At 46.6% G+C, this 15192-nt stretch overlaps 2 protein-coding genes across 3 annotated transcripts; both read right to left on the reverse strand.

Moving 5' to 3' along the window:
* Nucleotides 1-206: 206 nt before the first annotated feature.
* Nucleotides 207-10265, reverse strand: LOC119008815 (basic helix-loop-helix domain-containing protein USF3). The gene is made up of 7 exons (XM_037079483.1): nt 10111-10265; nt 9442-9566; nt 9316-9347; nt 9111-9193; nt 8913-9009; nt 3742-8741; nt 207-2566 (listed from the first exon to the last, which is right to left on the reverse strand). Exons 2-7 carry the CDS (start codon nt 9483-9485, stop codon nt 755-757), a joined length of 7068 nt encoding a protein of 2355 aa, XP_036935378.1. The 5' UTR covers nt 9486-9566; nt 10111-10265; the 3' UTR covers nt 207-754.
* Nucleotides 10266-10458: 193 nt separating this feature from the next.
* naa50 (N-alpha-acetyltransferase 50, NatE catalytic subunit) lies at nt 10459-14542 on the reverse strand. 2 transcript variants are annotated; one of them, XM_037079490.1, is made up of 5 exons: nt 14325-14542; nt 12599-12732; nt 12360-12479; nt 12148-12214; nt 10459-11959 (listed from the first exon to the last, which is right to left on the reverse strand). In XM_037079490.1, the coding sequence occupies exons 1-5, from the start codon at nt 14330-14332 to the stop codon at nt 11782-11784; spliced, it is 507 nt and encodes a 168-aa protein (XP_036935385.1). In that variant the 5' UTR covers nt 14333-14542; the 3' UTR covers nt 10459-11781. The 2 variants fall into 2 exon arrangements, with proteins under 2 accessions (XP_036935385.1, XP_036935384.1); XM_037079489.1 differs by having other exon boundaries at nt 12599-12735; nt 14325-14541.
* Nucleotides 14543-15192: the final 650 nt, after the last annotated feature.

Genomic DNA, 15192 nt, shown 5'->3' on the forward strand with positions numbered 1-15192 from the left:
TTTGCTGTCTTGTTTCCTTTTCACACATGTGTCAACTTAGTTTTAAATCCACTCTTGTTGAACAAGACACCACAAACGCCACTAATTTTCATTGTTTCTCCCACTGGAGAATTCTGCTGCACCACCCAGAACTACACAGAAAATAGTGATGAGTTCAAGTGCCATCTAGTGGAGTATGAAAACACGATTCTCCCATTGGCAGCAAATACAATTGTCTCCTTATAAACTTTATTAATCAATTTTGTATTTACAAATACATACATAATCTAACAATTTTGATATGAAACATTGGTATTTACAAAATAGCTCTTGGAAAAACAAAGATTCTGTACACTACAACCTGATATAAGTTAGTAAATTACATTGGTAGGTAACTGTGCAGAAGGTTTAACGACCCCAAAAATACAATGAATTCAAGTTCTAAACCTAAATATCATTTTGTTGTTGGTTTAACCAACATCTCATACAAAGAGCTTTTAAGGAACGTCATTTCCTGTCACCTTAAAATCAAAAGATAATTACAAATTATAACTTTGACATCATACGTATGCCAGAAGGAACAGAGATTGAGACCGTGTGAACATGTAAACAACAAAATTCACCACCAGACAGACGTGGTGTCGTATTGGCCTAGAAACCGTTCATCAGGTCGTTCGCCACGACTTCCTGAATATTTAAAACAAACCCCTCTTGAAGTCAAAATCAAACATCCTCTTTAGAACACCAGTTCATCAAAAAGCAGCAGGGCCTCCTCTTACACAGCTGAACTGCCGTCGTGGCCAAGAATGTGGCTGATGTTGTGGGCAGGACGATTAGGCTGCTTCCCAGAGTCAGCAGACGAGGTGTTGGAGAGAGACAGCAGGGGAGACATTGGCATGGCCGAACCGTCAGTGGGCATGCCTGTGGCGATCTCAGGGAACAGTGAGGTGAGGCTGAAGTTGGATATGTGAGGGGTGATTCCAGATGAGTTGGCGATGGGCATAGGTGGCATATCTGGAAGCAAGGGGAAGCTGGCCTGGCCAAAACCCACGGGACGAGGCGGGGAGAGGATGGAGCCAAAGCGGTTGTTGAGCGGAGGAGCGCTGCCCTTGTCGGCGCTCGGGCTGGTAAACATTTGGTTGGGAAAGTATTGGAGGGTGACATCGCTGGGAAGGCTGGGGTGAGCCGCTGGAGAATAAGAAGGGTAGAAGGAGGGTAAAGTGTTCTGGGGCTCCACGGGGAGAAGAGATGGCGTGCGGGAGGCGTTGGGCTGACTGACTGGAGGGATGAAAGTGGAGTTAGCATTGATGGGAGGTGGAGGATTCATCCCTCCCTCAGGAATAAAGGGGAAACCAAAGTTCTGAGTTAGGTGTTGGTCAGGAACCAGGTTGTTGTCACTGGGAACCTGAGCACTATCTGCCATAAATCGAACGATAGTGCTGCGTCGTGCCTCTCCCCCCGACTGTGGCCTGCTCAGCAGCACCCCGCCACCAGAGGGCAGAGGCAGGTGGCCCTCAGGCTCAAAGGGGTTGCTGTGTCTCAGAGCACCTGATCGAGCCCGGTCACCTGGTCTCAGCTTGGTGGGCGGAGCGTCTCGGGCGATGTGGCGAGAGTGCTGGCTAACAGCAGTGGGAGGTCTGGAGGTGGCTGAGGTGCGGCCTGGCTCAGAGCTGCTGTGTGGGGTCGGAGGGTGGGGCAGACCTGCACGCACACCCGGGCCTCCGTGCATATTACTGCTCACCTGAGAAATGTGGCCCTTGTTGCCCTCTCCGAGACGCATAGCCTGGGCCTTCTGTGTCTGTGGCACACTGGGGCTGGAGGCCTTGCCCTGTATGTCTCCTGAAGAGCTTCCAGGTACACAGCTGTACTCCATGCTGACTGGGGGACAGCACTGCACCCGCTGGTGATTGCTCTGATCAGGCAGGTGGGGGGAAAGGAGGCTTTGCATGAAACTCTGGTGACATCCTTCCTGCTCCCGGGGCAGTGCGGGTCCAACCTGGACTCCCTGTGAGCCGGGATGAGCTGTGCTGTAGCCGCCACGGTTCCTGCCATCCGCTGGGGGGCCAACGCCCATCCTGAACCCTCCCTGTTGCTGCCCCTGAGGACCCCTCTGGGAGGGCTGCACTGACTTAGCAGCCATGTCACTCCCACGAGACACCTGAGCCTCAAAACCACTAAGCTGATGTGCTGCTCCTCCTCCTCCCATAACCTTGAATGGTGGACACTCAGAGACCCGCTGGACATCAGCAGATACTGGGTGTTCAGAGGTGAGCCGATTCTGTTGGTTGTGTGCGATGTTGGCCTTCCCTCGCGATGTGTCGAGGTAACCGCGGAGGTCCGGCTGCTCCTGTGTGGCACCACGGCCAGGTTGGAGGTGGAGACCCATGCGCTGTTGTTCCCCACTGGTGGAACTTTTACCAATGAGCGCCTCAGCAGAGTAGTTGGAAACACGGTGACGCTCCTGGCGTGATGGAGCGCAAGCCAGGTCAGACGACCGGGACACAGGATTGCTGGGAGGAGAGATGAGCTGCTGCTCCAGAGTCCTGGCACTCATCATCCTCTGCATAGCGTTATGGTCCTGACCAGGCTGAAGGAGAGAAAAGTCAAAAGGTTATTTAGACAAATTACCAAAATATGACAGCAATAAAGGCAGTGTTTTACTGACAGCTCCCAGATGTGTATAGATAGATGGCAAAAAGTGAAAACACTGACAACTGGTTAGATATTGAAATAATTTAATTGTGTTTCACTTTAAATTATTTGCAACCTTGGATCTTCATTCCAATGTCTCTGCGGCTAAGGGGGCAGGACTGCTTGTTCACTGGAGGCCCAGGACAGAAAAAGCTCCTCAGCAAGCATTTTGTTTTTGTTGTTTAGGGTTTTTTTCCCTTTGCTGTGGTTGTGTAAATATGGTCTGCAGCTAAGTCTTTGTAACGGGAACACTGCTGGCCAAAGTGTCAAATAGGTTGGACAGATTTACCAACCAGTGCCCAAATATACCAGCATACCAGTCTGAACTTGTTTTAACACATCTGACTGCACTGACAGAATGACACACTAGAGTTAGTGATAATTACAGTAATTAGAAAATATAATAATTTTCGTTGTGTATTGGTTGATATAGTGCTAATTTTGTATGGTTTGTGTTATGGATCTGTTTTATTTATACAACTCACAAGGTAACTATAGATAATGGCTCCTTGTGCAGTGAAAAAACATCACCTAAAAGAATAACATGGATCTAAAAAGGTGTAAATAACGTCCTTTCAAATCAATTTGTGATCTTTGGGCTTCTGGAGACTTCTGGAGCCCCAGACAAGCTGCATAGAGTCATTTTATGTTTTTACATCAAGTCCCCATCTACTTTAGTTGTTTAGGACAATTCTGCAATGCTGTTTTGCTGTGAAGCTCTAGAAATGTTCTGTGGACTACAAAACTATGCATTTTTTATCAGCACAGAGGGAGGGGATAATGACTATGACATTTTCATTTTTGGGTGAACTTATCCTTTTACTTGCATACAGGTGTACAGGATGGTGCTGGAAGTAACTGGGGCATTTCTAAGAAATAAATCATGTGGTATTGGGTGCATATCTAGTATTCTGCACTATGCAGCCAGGGAGATGCTTCGCTGTTTTGTTGATTCGCACAATGACAATAAAGATTTGACTCATGAATCTTACAGGTGATCATAAGAGCGAGAATTTTTTTTTTCCCCATCAAGACATAATTTCCCCAGTTATCTACCATGTTATCACTGACCTTGAGGTGCTCCTGCTGGCCCAGGTGGCTGCTATGGTGGGTTCTGGATCCTGCGGCCTGGGCTTCACAGCTCTTCTCCTGATGTCTAAAGTGCTGCTGCTGCTGCTGCTGCTGCTGCTGTTGCTGGATCTGCTGCTGCAGATGTTGCTGGTGCCTGGAGTGAGAGCTCTGCTGCTGCTGCTGTAACTGCTGCTGCTGCTGCTGTTGTTGTTGGTGTTGTTGATGCTGCGTCTGTGGCTGCTGTTGGTGCGTCTGCTGTTGGTGATGAGACTGTTGGTGTTGTGTTGGCTGTTGATGCTGCTGTGATTGTTGGTGTGACTGTTGATGCTGCTGTGACTGTTGCTGCTGCTGCGTGTGCTGTTGATGCTGTGTCTGTTGCTGTTGGTGTGAGTGCGGCTGCTGAACTCCAGACTTTTCCAGGTGATGCTGCTTCTGTTGCAGCCCGGCAGGTGAACCATTCTGACTGCCTCTCACAAGTCCCCTCTTCTTCTGCCCATGCTGCTGCTGCTGCTGCTCCTGCTGCTGCTGCTGCTGCTGTTGAAGCGCCCTCTGGTGTAGTGAGTGGCGCTGCGCAGGGTCAGGCTGTGTCAGGTGGTGTTGCAAATGATAGAGATGGTGTCTCTGCTGCTCTTGCTGCTGCTGTTTCATGTAAAGGTTTCCTCCCAGGTGCTGGCCGGGCTGGGTTGCAGTATGCTGTGGATGACCTTGGGGCAGATGAAGCACACCTGGCTGGTTCTGCTCAGGGGGCCCTTGAGGAGGGCAGTGGCCATCTGTGGGTCGGACTACTGGGCTCATGAAAGAGTTTGTGGAGAAGAGGGGGCCTGCGCTTTCTGAATTAATCCTCGTCATGACAGCGGCAGACGTGGGAGGCAGCTGCCCCACCATCATCTGGCTGTGGTCTGGTGCTTTCACTTCCATATGGCTAACACTGGTAGCTGAAGGAGGGCAAGGCTTGGATCGTTTTCCAGTGTTCAGCATCACCTCCTCTTGGGCCTGCCTCTTGGAGATGATCTTAACTTGCCGCTCAGCAACACCAACTCCAGCCTGAGCCCTCATTAATGCAGTCTTTAATGGGGTGTACTCATTCAGCTGGGCTGCGCCAGAGCAGGGCGAGAGGGCATTGTTTGAGGGTTGGGATATGTGTGCCGAGGTCCCAACAGGTGAGGGAACAGACCTCTGCTGGCCAGCCAGACTGGGAGAGCCAGGGTAGGGTTGCTGACCGGAACTGGGCCTGATCAAGTTGTTGACGCTGAGGCTGGCAACAGTGCCGCTCTGGGAGGAACTTTGAGACTGGGCTTGGGGAAGGGACTGTGACTGAGAGTATGAGATGTTCTGTGGATGTCTGCTTCCATTAGGTCCACTGACAGACCCCTCCCCCACCGGACCTCTGACAGACACCTGAACAGCTGGTTTAACTGTAACTGTGTCCATGGGTTTAGTCACTTTTGTCTGTTGAGCTGAGCCCCTTTCTTTACTGCTGGACACTGGCGGACTTTTGGGGGGCTCCCATGTGGCTGTGGTGGGGTTCGTTGAAGAACTGTTGTCCCCAGAGCAACCTCCGTTCCGCCTTCCTGGACTGTCCTGTTCAAGCATGGCCAAGGCCAGCATTTCTGCTTGCTCAGAGGTGAATGTAAATGTTCCAAATGAGCCAGATGATGCACTAATACTGTTGCCCTGGGGAAGCATGGATGCCACAGAGAACCCTCTGCCTCCCCCAGCCCCTGTAGACATGGGAGAATCTGTCTGTCTGCTGGATGTCATGGGGTGATCTATAGTTTGATCATCGAGGTTAGTGTACACCTGTTGAGACATGCAAAAATCCTTTCTGGAGGGAGTTTCAGAAGTTGCTGCCACCAAGCCCTCTTTCGCTGCTACTGTGGAGTGTCTGTCCACATGAGCCTCTCTGTCTCCTCCAGCGGGCTGGGGTGGTTTGACGATGGGAAGGCAGGGGGAGGGATTGGGAATGTTTATATCAGTCTGCAGCGTTGGAGCTCTACTGGTAGTGACCCTTTTCCTAAACTCTGAACTTGTCGTAGGGGCTGCAACAGAGCTTTGGGCTACAGAAAAGCTTGTGGCAGGTGATGGGAGACCCACAGTTGTGGACACAGAGGGTGAAGCTGTCATCTGAGAAACCGGTTTACTGCAGGGCAGAAGACCTGGGGTATTAGTTCCCTGGGGATGACATGCTGAAGTTGGTGGTGTCGCTTGATTGAAAGATACTGGCGGAGTCGCTGTGACACTGCTGGAGCAGACTGGAGTCATACATGCAGCAGTGGTGGGAGTGTACCGAGTCTCAGTGGCACCTGTAGAACTGACAACGGATCTGCTCTGTCTAGAGACACTAGTAGTGGCAGCTGACTTACTTTGTGTTGTGCCAGTTGCTGAACTGGTGGTTGCTTGTTTAACCTCTGGAATTGAGTGTTTGACTACTGCCGAGATGTTGCCAGAAACTACAGCTGGTTTACTCTCAGTGGTCACAGCTGCACTGACAGACGGCTTGACTGATGTGACATTGACAGTTGTAACTGTAGTTGCCACACTACTAGTGTTACTAGTCTGACTGAATATAACACCAGACTGAGTTGCACTGACAGGGATTTTAGTCTGTGGATTGGACTGACTCGGCACAGTTGACTCATTAGAAGAACTGCATACAATCATTATCTGAGTGTTCTGTGTAGAGGTGACACTTGCTCCAGCTTCTATACAGTCAGCAGTTGTGACAGCTGTGGTACAAGCAGGGGGAATGTCTGTGACTTTTACAGTCGAGGACTGTAAACTTTCTGACACTGTAACTTGAACTGTTTGACTTTCTCCTGCAGCAGCCATTGGCTTGGCTGAAACAGCAACTGCAGGCTGTGCCTGACTGAGCTCTTTTTTCTTGGGTTGTTTAGTCCTTTTAGCTGTTGCTCTCTTTGCATTCGAAGTTGTACGGAGCCTCCTTCCTGTAGTGTTAGAGGCGTTCACCACCAGCGTTGATTTGACTGGATTCACAGGGACCTGTAGCTGCCGGGCAGGTAGAGCAAGTGTGGTTCCAGGGACGGATGCTTGAGTGGGAGGCGGTGTCTGCTGGACTATTGATGATGGAGCAGCTGAAGGCTGAATACTGCTCTGGCTAGAAATGGTAAGTGGAAGGCCCTGAGAGATACTCTGATTGAGACTGCTGAGAGCCCCTAAACTGTTCAGGGCCACATTAGTTGTTGGTTCCTCTGTGGTGGTGGGCTGGACCAGCTGGAGTGTACTCTGCCCACCCTGGGAGCTGGAGTGGTCAGAAGTCTTCATTGGTTGTAGGGCAAACACCTGGCCATTCACAGTGATAGTCTGTGGGGTTGAAGGAATTGGTGGGGAAGAGGAGGCCTGGGTGACCTGAAGGGGATGGTTCATTTGAGGCTGAACAGGGCGTGGGAGAATATGCACCAGCTGTTTTCCCCCAACACTCTGTAAGGAAGGTGCAGAAGTTGAACTGCTGGTTGTGGGTATTTGGGTGGACATAACGGGTACTGCAGCAGGCACAGCTGCAGGCACTATGCCAACCTGTTGAGTCTGAGGGGCAGGTGCAGCCTGATTGGGTGCCTGGATGATTACAATATGCTGACAAGGTGTCTGATTGCTTATTTCGTCCCTTACAACTGACTGGGTTGGGCAAGAACTGGCCTGCTGTAGGATGACCACACTTGGGTTGTTAGTGTTCTGTGGGGCCGTTGCAACCGAAGCTGTCCCTCCGCTTGGGTTGACCTGCAGCACCTGCATGGTCTGAAGGAGGGGCAGCACTGTGGCCTGTGGTTGGGGCACCAAGGTGGGCTGAGGCTGAGGCATGAGGGCTGTCGGAGGATGGGGAACCAATGATGCTGGCTGAAGTACAGCAGGCTGGGGCTGTGAAACAATGGCAGGGTGTGTCACCACAGCTGGCTGGGGTACTATTGTTGCCCTGGGGAGAACAGTACACTGAGGTTGAGGGGCTAGGACTGGCTGAGGAAGGGCCTGGTTCAGGATTGCTGGCCGTAGCTGGGGTGGTCTCTGAAAGGGCTGTGCTTGAATGTGGGCTGTAATGGGTGCTTGTTGTACAGGCACGTGTGGTTGCATCTGTATTTGAATGGGCTGAACAGAGGGTTTGTTTCCCATTGGACATACAGTCACCTGCTGGACTGCTTGGGTGGTGTTGATGACCTCTGGGGTGGTGAGACTCTGGCAGACTGGCTGCACTGTGTTACCTGCCATCTGCAGTGTTGTCCAGGTAGTCTGTGTGCTGCCTGCTGCCCCAGCCCTGAGAAGGGTCTGGCTATTGGGGATAGCAGTATAACTTACAGTTCTCATAGCAGTGTCCTGTGTGACCCAAGAGGAAACCTCTGGGGCTCCTTCTCTGGATGTGGTTATCTCCTGGGTGAGCGTGGTGAGACTGGACACTGGCTGAGCAGGAGTTTCACTAGGGAGCTGTGAGGGTGACGTGGCCGCTATGGTGAGCGTCGGAACTGGAGCAGCAGGCTGTGGCTGCTGGGGCAGGGTTGTGGTGGCTGCAGGGATCTGAAGGGTGATGTAAGACACAGAGGGTGGCAGAGTCGGGGCTGCAACTGGGGTCTCCACCACACACTGCTCTATCATTCTCAGGCCTGGTGTAGACTGGGTAGGAGTGGCGGTTGACCCAGGGAGAAGTGCAGGGGTGGAAGAAGAGGTATTAACTTGCAGCAAGGCTCCATTAACCCTCAACCTGGCACTGACTTCAGGAGACGGCTGAAGAATGACTGTTTCAGAAGGCTGTTTCGCCGGGCTCGTCTTCTTTCCTGCTGGACACATCACATTGCCATTGGAATATACGATGATCCCCTTCGGGAGTTGGTGAGTGGGTGTCACCTTTGCCACCTTGGCGCAGCGCTGTTTGCCTTTCCAGTTAACAGTGGGGTCGTCTAGAAGGTTAATATCATGGGCTTTGAGGATATCAATGTAGTGAGCGCTCTCCTTCCTCAGCTCCTCCAACTGACGCCGCAGCCGACGAATCTCCTCGGCTGCACAGAGACCAAGAACATGTATAATCATTCAAGTGTACTTATTCATGCATTAATGATTCCAAGTACACACAATGCAGCCTATAGTCATAGTCTCTGAATTTCAAATATAAACAAACGTGGCTGCTACTGCAAAAAACAATGTGAGAGATGCACAATTATTAATCTTACCTTGGACTTTATCTCCTCCTTCCAGAAGCATTGTATCATTTTGTTTCTTGAGTTCAGTGATGTAGCGAAAAGCCTGGTCCAATATCATATTCTTACTCTACAGATTATGGGACAAAGGCACCACACAACAGTTAACTGGCCTGTGCAGTTGTTGTGTAAGTGTTGCAGATAAAGCAAAATGTGCCAGCTTTGTCTTACCTGTTTAAGTGCCTGGGAACAGGGCAGGAGATTACCAATGCGGTTAATCCCAGCATTAATCTTCTCTTTTCTGTGTCTCTCAACTATATAAAGAAGACACCAGATTTTAATTTCCAGATGACCACCAGTTTAACAAATAAAGACTACAGCTCAATGTACACAATGCTGTAAGATTTGAACAAAAGCATAACAGGAGATATATCACCTGCATTGTGGGATTCTTTGTTTTTCTTCTTTCTGCAGAAAACAAAACAGCAGTTCACATTTTTTTTATTAGTATAACATACATACATATCCAAGAACCTGTGTTGAATCAATCAAACATCCTTACTTGGGTTTACGACCGGGTGTCTGAGTTTCAGTCATCTCTGGCATCCTATACTAACAGTTGCCTGTGTGATAAGGTACCAGTCAACACATTTAACAGCTGGTCCTTAAATCCCTGTTGTGTCCGTCCTGTAATGAAATCATGAAGCATATGGTCTCAGTATGAATTTATAAGTTATTTAACTGATGTAAATAAGTTTGATGGCATAGGACAAATATATTACACCAAGGTTGCATTCAGATGCAATTTTCCAACAATGATGTCATATAACGGCACATATCAGTCGAAAGTCATTGTTAAGATACACTGAGCCTGCACTACAACAGTTAGATGCTAACAATCTGGTGTAGATTAACCTAGCTTTACAGCTAACCTAAACTAATTTCTCTGCATATTACAGCATAATAACAGACTGTTTAACGAGTGGCACGAACAGCTGTGACTCCCGATTTACGCTGACAATACGCGATGTTCAGATATTTACCCCGTCACTTAACTAGCAAAAGAAACAAGCACCCTGAGCAATTACCTATTCAGCTAGCTTTCTGTTAGCCATCTGGCTAAAGCTAGCTTAGCTTTCCGTTACCGACATGATTATCAGGGAAATTCAGGGCGGATTTCTTCGCGTCGCTGCTAATAACAGGCTGCGTATGGATAGTAGTTTCCACTCACCTCTAGTCTCGGCATTTTGGAGACTGTCCGTCCTTGCAAGAACTTTGAGTTTGGAGGCTAACAGTTAGCTAACACTGCATTCAACTCAAAACAATTTAGATACATCTAACATATTGCAGTAAGGGGAGGGCTCTGGATGAACTGACGGCCAATGGTATTCTAGAAGTGGCAGATTTCCGCCAATCACGACGCGCGAGAGGGCATCCAGGGTCGGGTCAACAACTAATGTACTTGGTCATGTAGTCTGTAGATCTTTATGAGCAGTGTATCGTTTTTTAACTACATTTCTGCGTAATTACCTAACCTTTCAATTTGCAGATATACAAGAATGAGACAACGAGCAACACATTTACTGCAAATAGTAATTCCTTTATTTAGACGTTAAAAAGTCTTACAATATAGAGCTCCAGAAAAGATAAAATTCTTCAAAGAAAGGAAAAACATGCTTATACTACAGTGGAGAGGACACAACTCTCCTTGCATGCAGAGGGATCAGAGCTTCCTCGGGGTAAAACGCTGTTCAAAAGACCATACCAAAATTTCCAAACTATCTGCAGAGCTTCAAAAACCTAATGAAGGTGTGTGTGTAACAACAGAAGCTGACTGATGCAGGAAGTTTGTGAATACCATTTCTGCAAGTTGGCTACATAAAGTGCCAAAGGTGTTTAAGGCTAGATGTCTCCAAACACTTCCATGCATTTAGAGACACACATTCTCACACACCTTTATTTTATTACTAAAAATAATGCCCAATCTAATCCAAAACAGCCAATCTGTTGTTACTTGAACATCCCTCACAAAAACATTATGGAGTGTCCTGTCACACATTCAGTACAATGTTTTGTTTTTGTTTGTTTTCTTTTACTCCTTAATGTTTTCACTATTAGCAGTAAACCCAGGAGAACCTCTGAACCGTTTGCCATTTTGATGTAAAAACTAAAAATAACAGTTGAATGGGGAATTAAATTAACAGGCGGGAAATTAAAGTTATTCAGAAATTATGAGTGGTGACCAAGTCTTCCCACCACCTCAAAACTGTTCAGCCTTCCTCACGCCTGTACCGAAGGGATACACTTCTGTTGCTCCCCTATGGACATGACATTTCAACAAACTGGTCAGACACAGTTCCCATAAATCCCAGGGTTCAGGTGGGGAGGGAATAGAGTTGTGACTGTTCCATGTAACAACTCATAGCATCACTCCAAGCTGACCAGCTGGGACTAGCGTGTGTCAGTGATGGTCTTTCAAACACTTTTACAGCTTCAAACCAACTGTTTCCTTTTGCTCAACAGTATAGATACGTCCCCGTTAGCTTTATAACCGCATAAAAACAACTCAAACACAAACAGTATGATTTGCAAACACCACACCCTCCCCCTTCACCAAGTCTAAAACTGTTGTTGGCAACTTTTTCCATAGGAGCACTTTTGGATACTGAGCCTTTTTTTGTCATTTTCAATTATCTGTATGAGGAAAGGGGAGGAATAAAATATGCAAAAATCAAAGGGGACCCCTTTGCAAAATAAATGCAGCATTTTTTGTACTTTAAATTTGTTTTCTCTTTTTAGCGTCCTTTGAAGAAAGTGTTGAATGTGTCGACCCTGGGGCATTTGTCACAGTTCTGTTTCTGTGGAGGCGGGCACGTCTGTGCTCTTTCCAAACGCTGTGCCCCTACTCTGCCTTCTGAAGCTCTCCGGTGGGCTGTGCACATGGGCTGCGCAGACTCTTCTGCAACACATGGGCATCTGCGGGCTCTATCCTCTTGTAGTAATTCTTTTTTGTTTCGATGATCTCAAAGCCAAACTTCTGGTAAAAGTGAATGGCTGACTCATTGCTGATCTGCACATGACTGGAGAGGTAAAGGAGAAATTTGGTTACTGGGAGAACAAGGAACTGCTCAAAAAGTAACAATGAAAGATTGAATCTATAATATTAATCAGTTCCAATAAAGAAAGATCTAATTTATCTAGCCAGAAACTGTGTGGAGCTGTAGATAGAGTTGAATACAAAAACACAATTCTACAGTCAGACACTCACAGGTAAATGTTGTCAAAAGTGCCATCTTTCTCACAGATGTTTAGCACATGATTCAGCATCTTCGTACCTGGAGAAAAAGACAGACATAGACTTTAGACTTAGACTTTTATTCATCCCACATCAGGTAAATTCACTAGACAGAGGCAAAGCTAGCAAAACAAAACACAAGGTCAAGAGGTGCACTGCAGCATCAGACATGTGGAGCTCCTTACCAATTCCGAGTCTACGGTAGGGTGCTAGACAGCCGAGCGTCATGATGTACAGTCTCTTCTGGTTCTGAGAGTGATCCACTCTGCAGCACACAGCACCCACTGCAATGTCATTGAAGTATGCTGCAAGACAGTAAAAGAGGTAAGACTCAAACATCACCAAAACTTCATGCTTAAAAAAAAAAAACACCAAAAACTTTAAAGATTATCTGGGAGTTGGTTACATGAGTGATGTTTCTTACCTAGCTTTGCAAGCTCACCAACTTCCAATACATCTTTGTAAAACTTGTCGTTGTAGCTGACAGGGAAGATGACCTGATTCAGGCGTTTCAGCTGCTTAATGTTGTGGGGCGTAACATCCCCCAGCTCGATCCGGCTACTGGAACAAGAGCAAAACGGTCAAATGACTGACAACAGGTACTCTGTTATATATAAGATAATTTGACACAAATGCAATAAAGACCCACTGAACCCTCTTTGTAAAGTTGTGGTCTAGCTTAATACAGTTGAGTATTCATAGTTGTTTTTACCAAACCAACCACCTGAATACTTAAAAAAAAATATATATGTATAAATGTTTTGAAATAATTAATCAACTAGTTTTATCTATGTACAAAACTAATCCATTCTTTAAACAAACTGCACATCCTTATGCAGCTTTTCAGAAATTAAGATTTGATGCAAATCTTTGTCTTGTTTGAACTAAAAGAGGCACTATATAGTTTCAGAGGAGAAATTCAAACTCAGAATTTTGATATTTATCATCTTAATGAGGTTTTTCACTATTTTCTGACATTTCACAGACCAACCAAGTAACCACTGATTTAAGAAACTAACAGATGTAATACTTGTTAATCTTAGGAATTGAAAAGTTGCAGCCCCTGTGGTAAATGATCAGTACAATCAAATGGCAACCAATCCAGATGTGGTGGAAGCCATGCTGCTGACCCACAAATGTCACACAAGCACAATGGGATGCCATACAGTATTTCCTAGTGCTAGACACAATCTACCTGAATCATCTTTCAACAAAACATCAACACCTGAAACTACTTGTTTTGATATTCTTGAATTATTCCTACAAGAAAATAACAGATATGACACTTGCTAAACTCAACAGTCAACTCAAAGACAGCCTGGGAAAGTGTGTGTGACACCGTCTGTGTGAGTGACCCAAACAACTCTCCAGCTTGTGCGGTTTAAAGGTTCACAGTTGTATTTATAGGCATCTACACATCCAAAAAAACAGCTGTTGGTCACGTGTGTTGGTCATCAGGATATACAGTGCCAGCATCCCTCCACACTTCAAATGGCAACTATCCGAACAATTAACACAATTCAGCGTTCATTGCCGCTGGCTGAGGGCGTGATCAGAGAACCAAGACCTTAGACAGAAATGTGTTACAACACCGAGCATCACTGCCAGTGTGCAACTTTGACATGTCAAGTTACGCTGAGCAAGCTGGCACAAACTCTGAAACTGATGTCGGGTGTAAAGCCAATACGGTAACGTTAGCTGACAAACACAAGCTGTCTGTGCCAGTGACTTGTCACATAGCTAATTTAGATAACTGACTTTATTAGTTTTCTGCAGCTGAAGTTAGTTGAGCTGCTGTCGACTTTGACGCGAGCACACAAAATACCTGAGACCAAGGGTCTGCCTATTTAGCTTAGCTTGAGTGGGTTTACTGACTCAGCTTCACACTAGCAGCTAGCTAGTTAGCATTGCTTGTTCGCGACCCGAACGGTCCAACAAGCGGCTTAGATTAACAAGAATATCCGCACACGAACTGTAGCAGTAACAGCGCTGTCGGATGTATTTTTGTCCTACACCCAATTAAAAGTAGCTTAGCAAGCTAGCTAGCCTCGCCGTCTCCTCCCCGCCTCCCCTTGTAGAAAAAAAAAACAGACAGGAAAAACTTTACTCGTGCTAAGCTACTTATTCGTGACTCAAAAGCTTACACTCACCCTTTCATTGTAAACAGATATTATCCCTTATTTTCGATGAGGCTGAACTTTAGAGTTGTTTTGGGTAAAAAGGAGGAATTTTGACAGAGTTAGGGTCGGGGATGCCTCCCGTTTTACCCTCCACATGTAGCTAGTTGCGGTAGTTGCAGTTAGCTTAGCCGCCGCACTCCTTCCACGACTGTGTGGAGACTGTCAACCCTGACCCCCGCATGCGCACAAACGCTGCTGTTTGGGTTTGGGACTTTTTGTGCCCTGAGTCAGGTCTGTCAGGTTGTCTACTGTAACCTGGCTGTCAGGGAAATCCAAAATGTTAGCAGCGTTAACCCACAATGTACAATATTAAAACAATCAATGGGATACTGTCCGTGTTTGTGTTATACGATACATTTCTGTCGTCAAATTTTAGTGAAGAAGGCAAGAGTAAACTGGTGCTACGGTTGGGATTAGAGCTGCCAATCATAGCGAAGGAGGCGGGATTTGTATTAGACCTGACAGGAAGCACAACCTATCAGGCCTAACACGGGGCACAAACCCCCCTCTCACGTTACAACTGCTTTCATTTTTAGAACCGGTTTTGTAGTTTTGCGAAACTAAATAAAAAAACGCAAATGCTTTCTAATAAACTGTCGCGGAAAATGACATAAAAAACATACGAATTACCATACATACATAATCCTATCACGTTTTTAGAGAGGAATCACTAAATACAATTTTTGGGTATGGAACATTTCGTCCTTTTTAGCTTCACTTCATTTCAGATCGGTGTTAATAATTATTGCAATTTTATGTCAATTTTGGTCATTAATATCTACAGTTCTATATAAAATTCATACTTTTATTCTCAAATAAATTACTCATTGAAATGCCC

This window comes from Acanthopagrus latus, chromosome 19, assembly GCF_904848185.1.
Source record: "Acanthopagrus latus isolate v.2019 chromosome 19, fAcaLat1.1, whole genome shotgun sequence".
NCBI lineage: Eukaryota > Metazoa > Chordata > Actinopteri > Spariformes > Sparidae > Acanthopagrus > Acanthopagrus latus.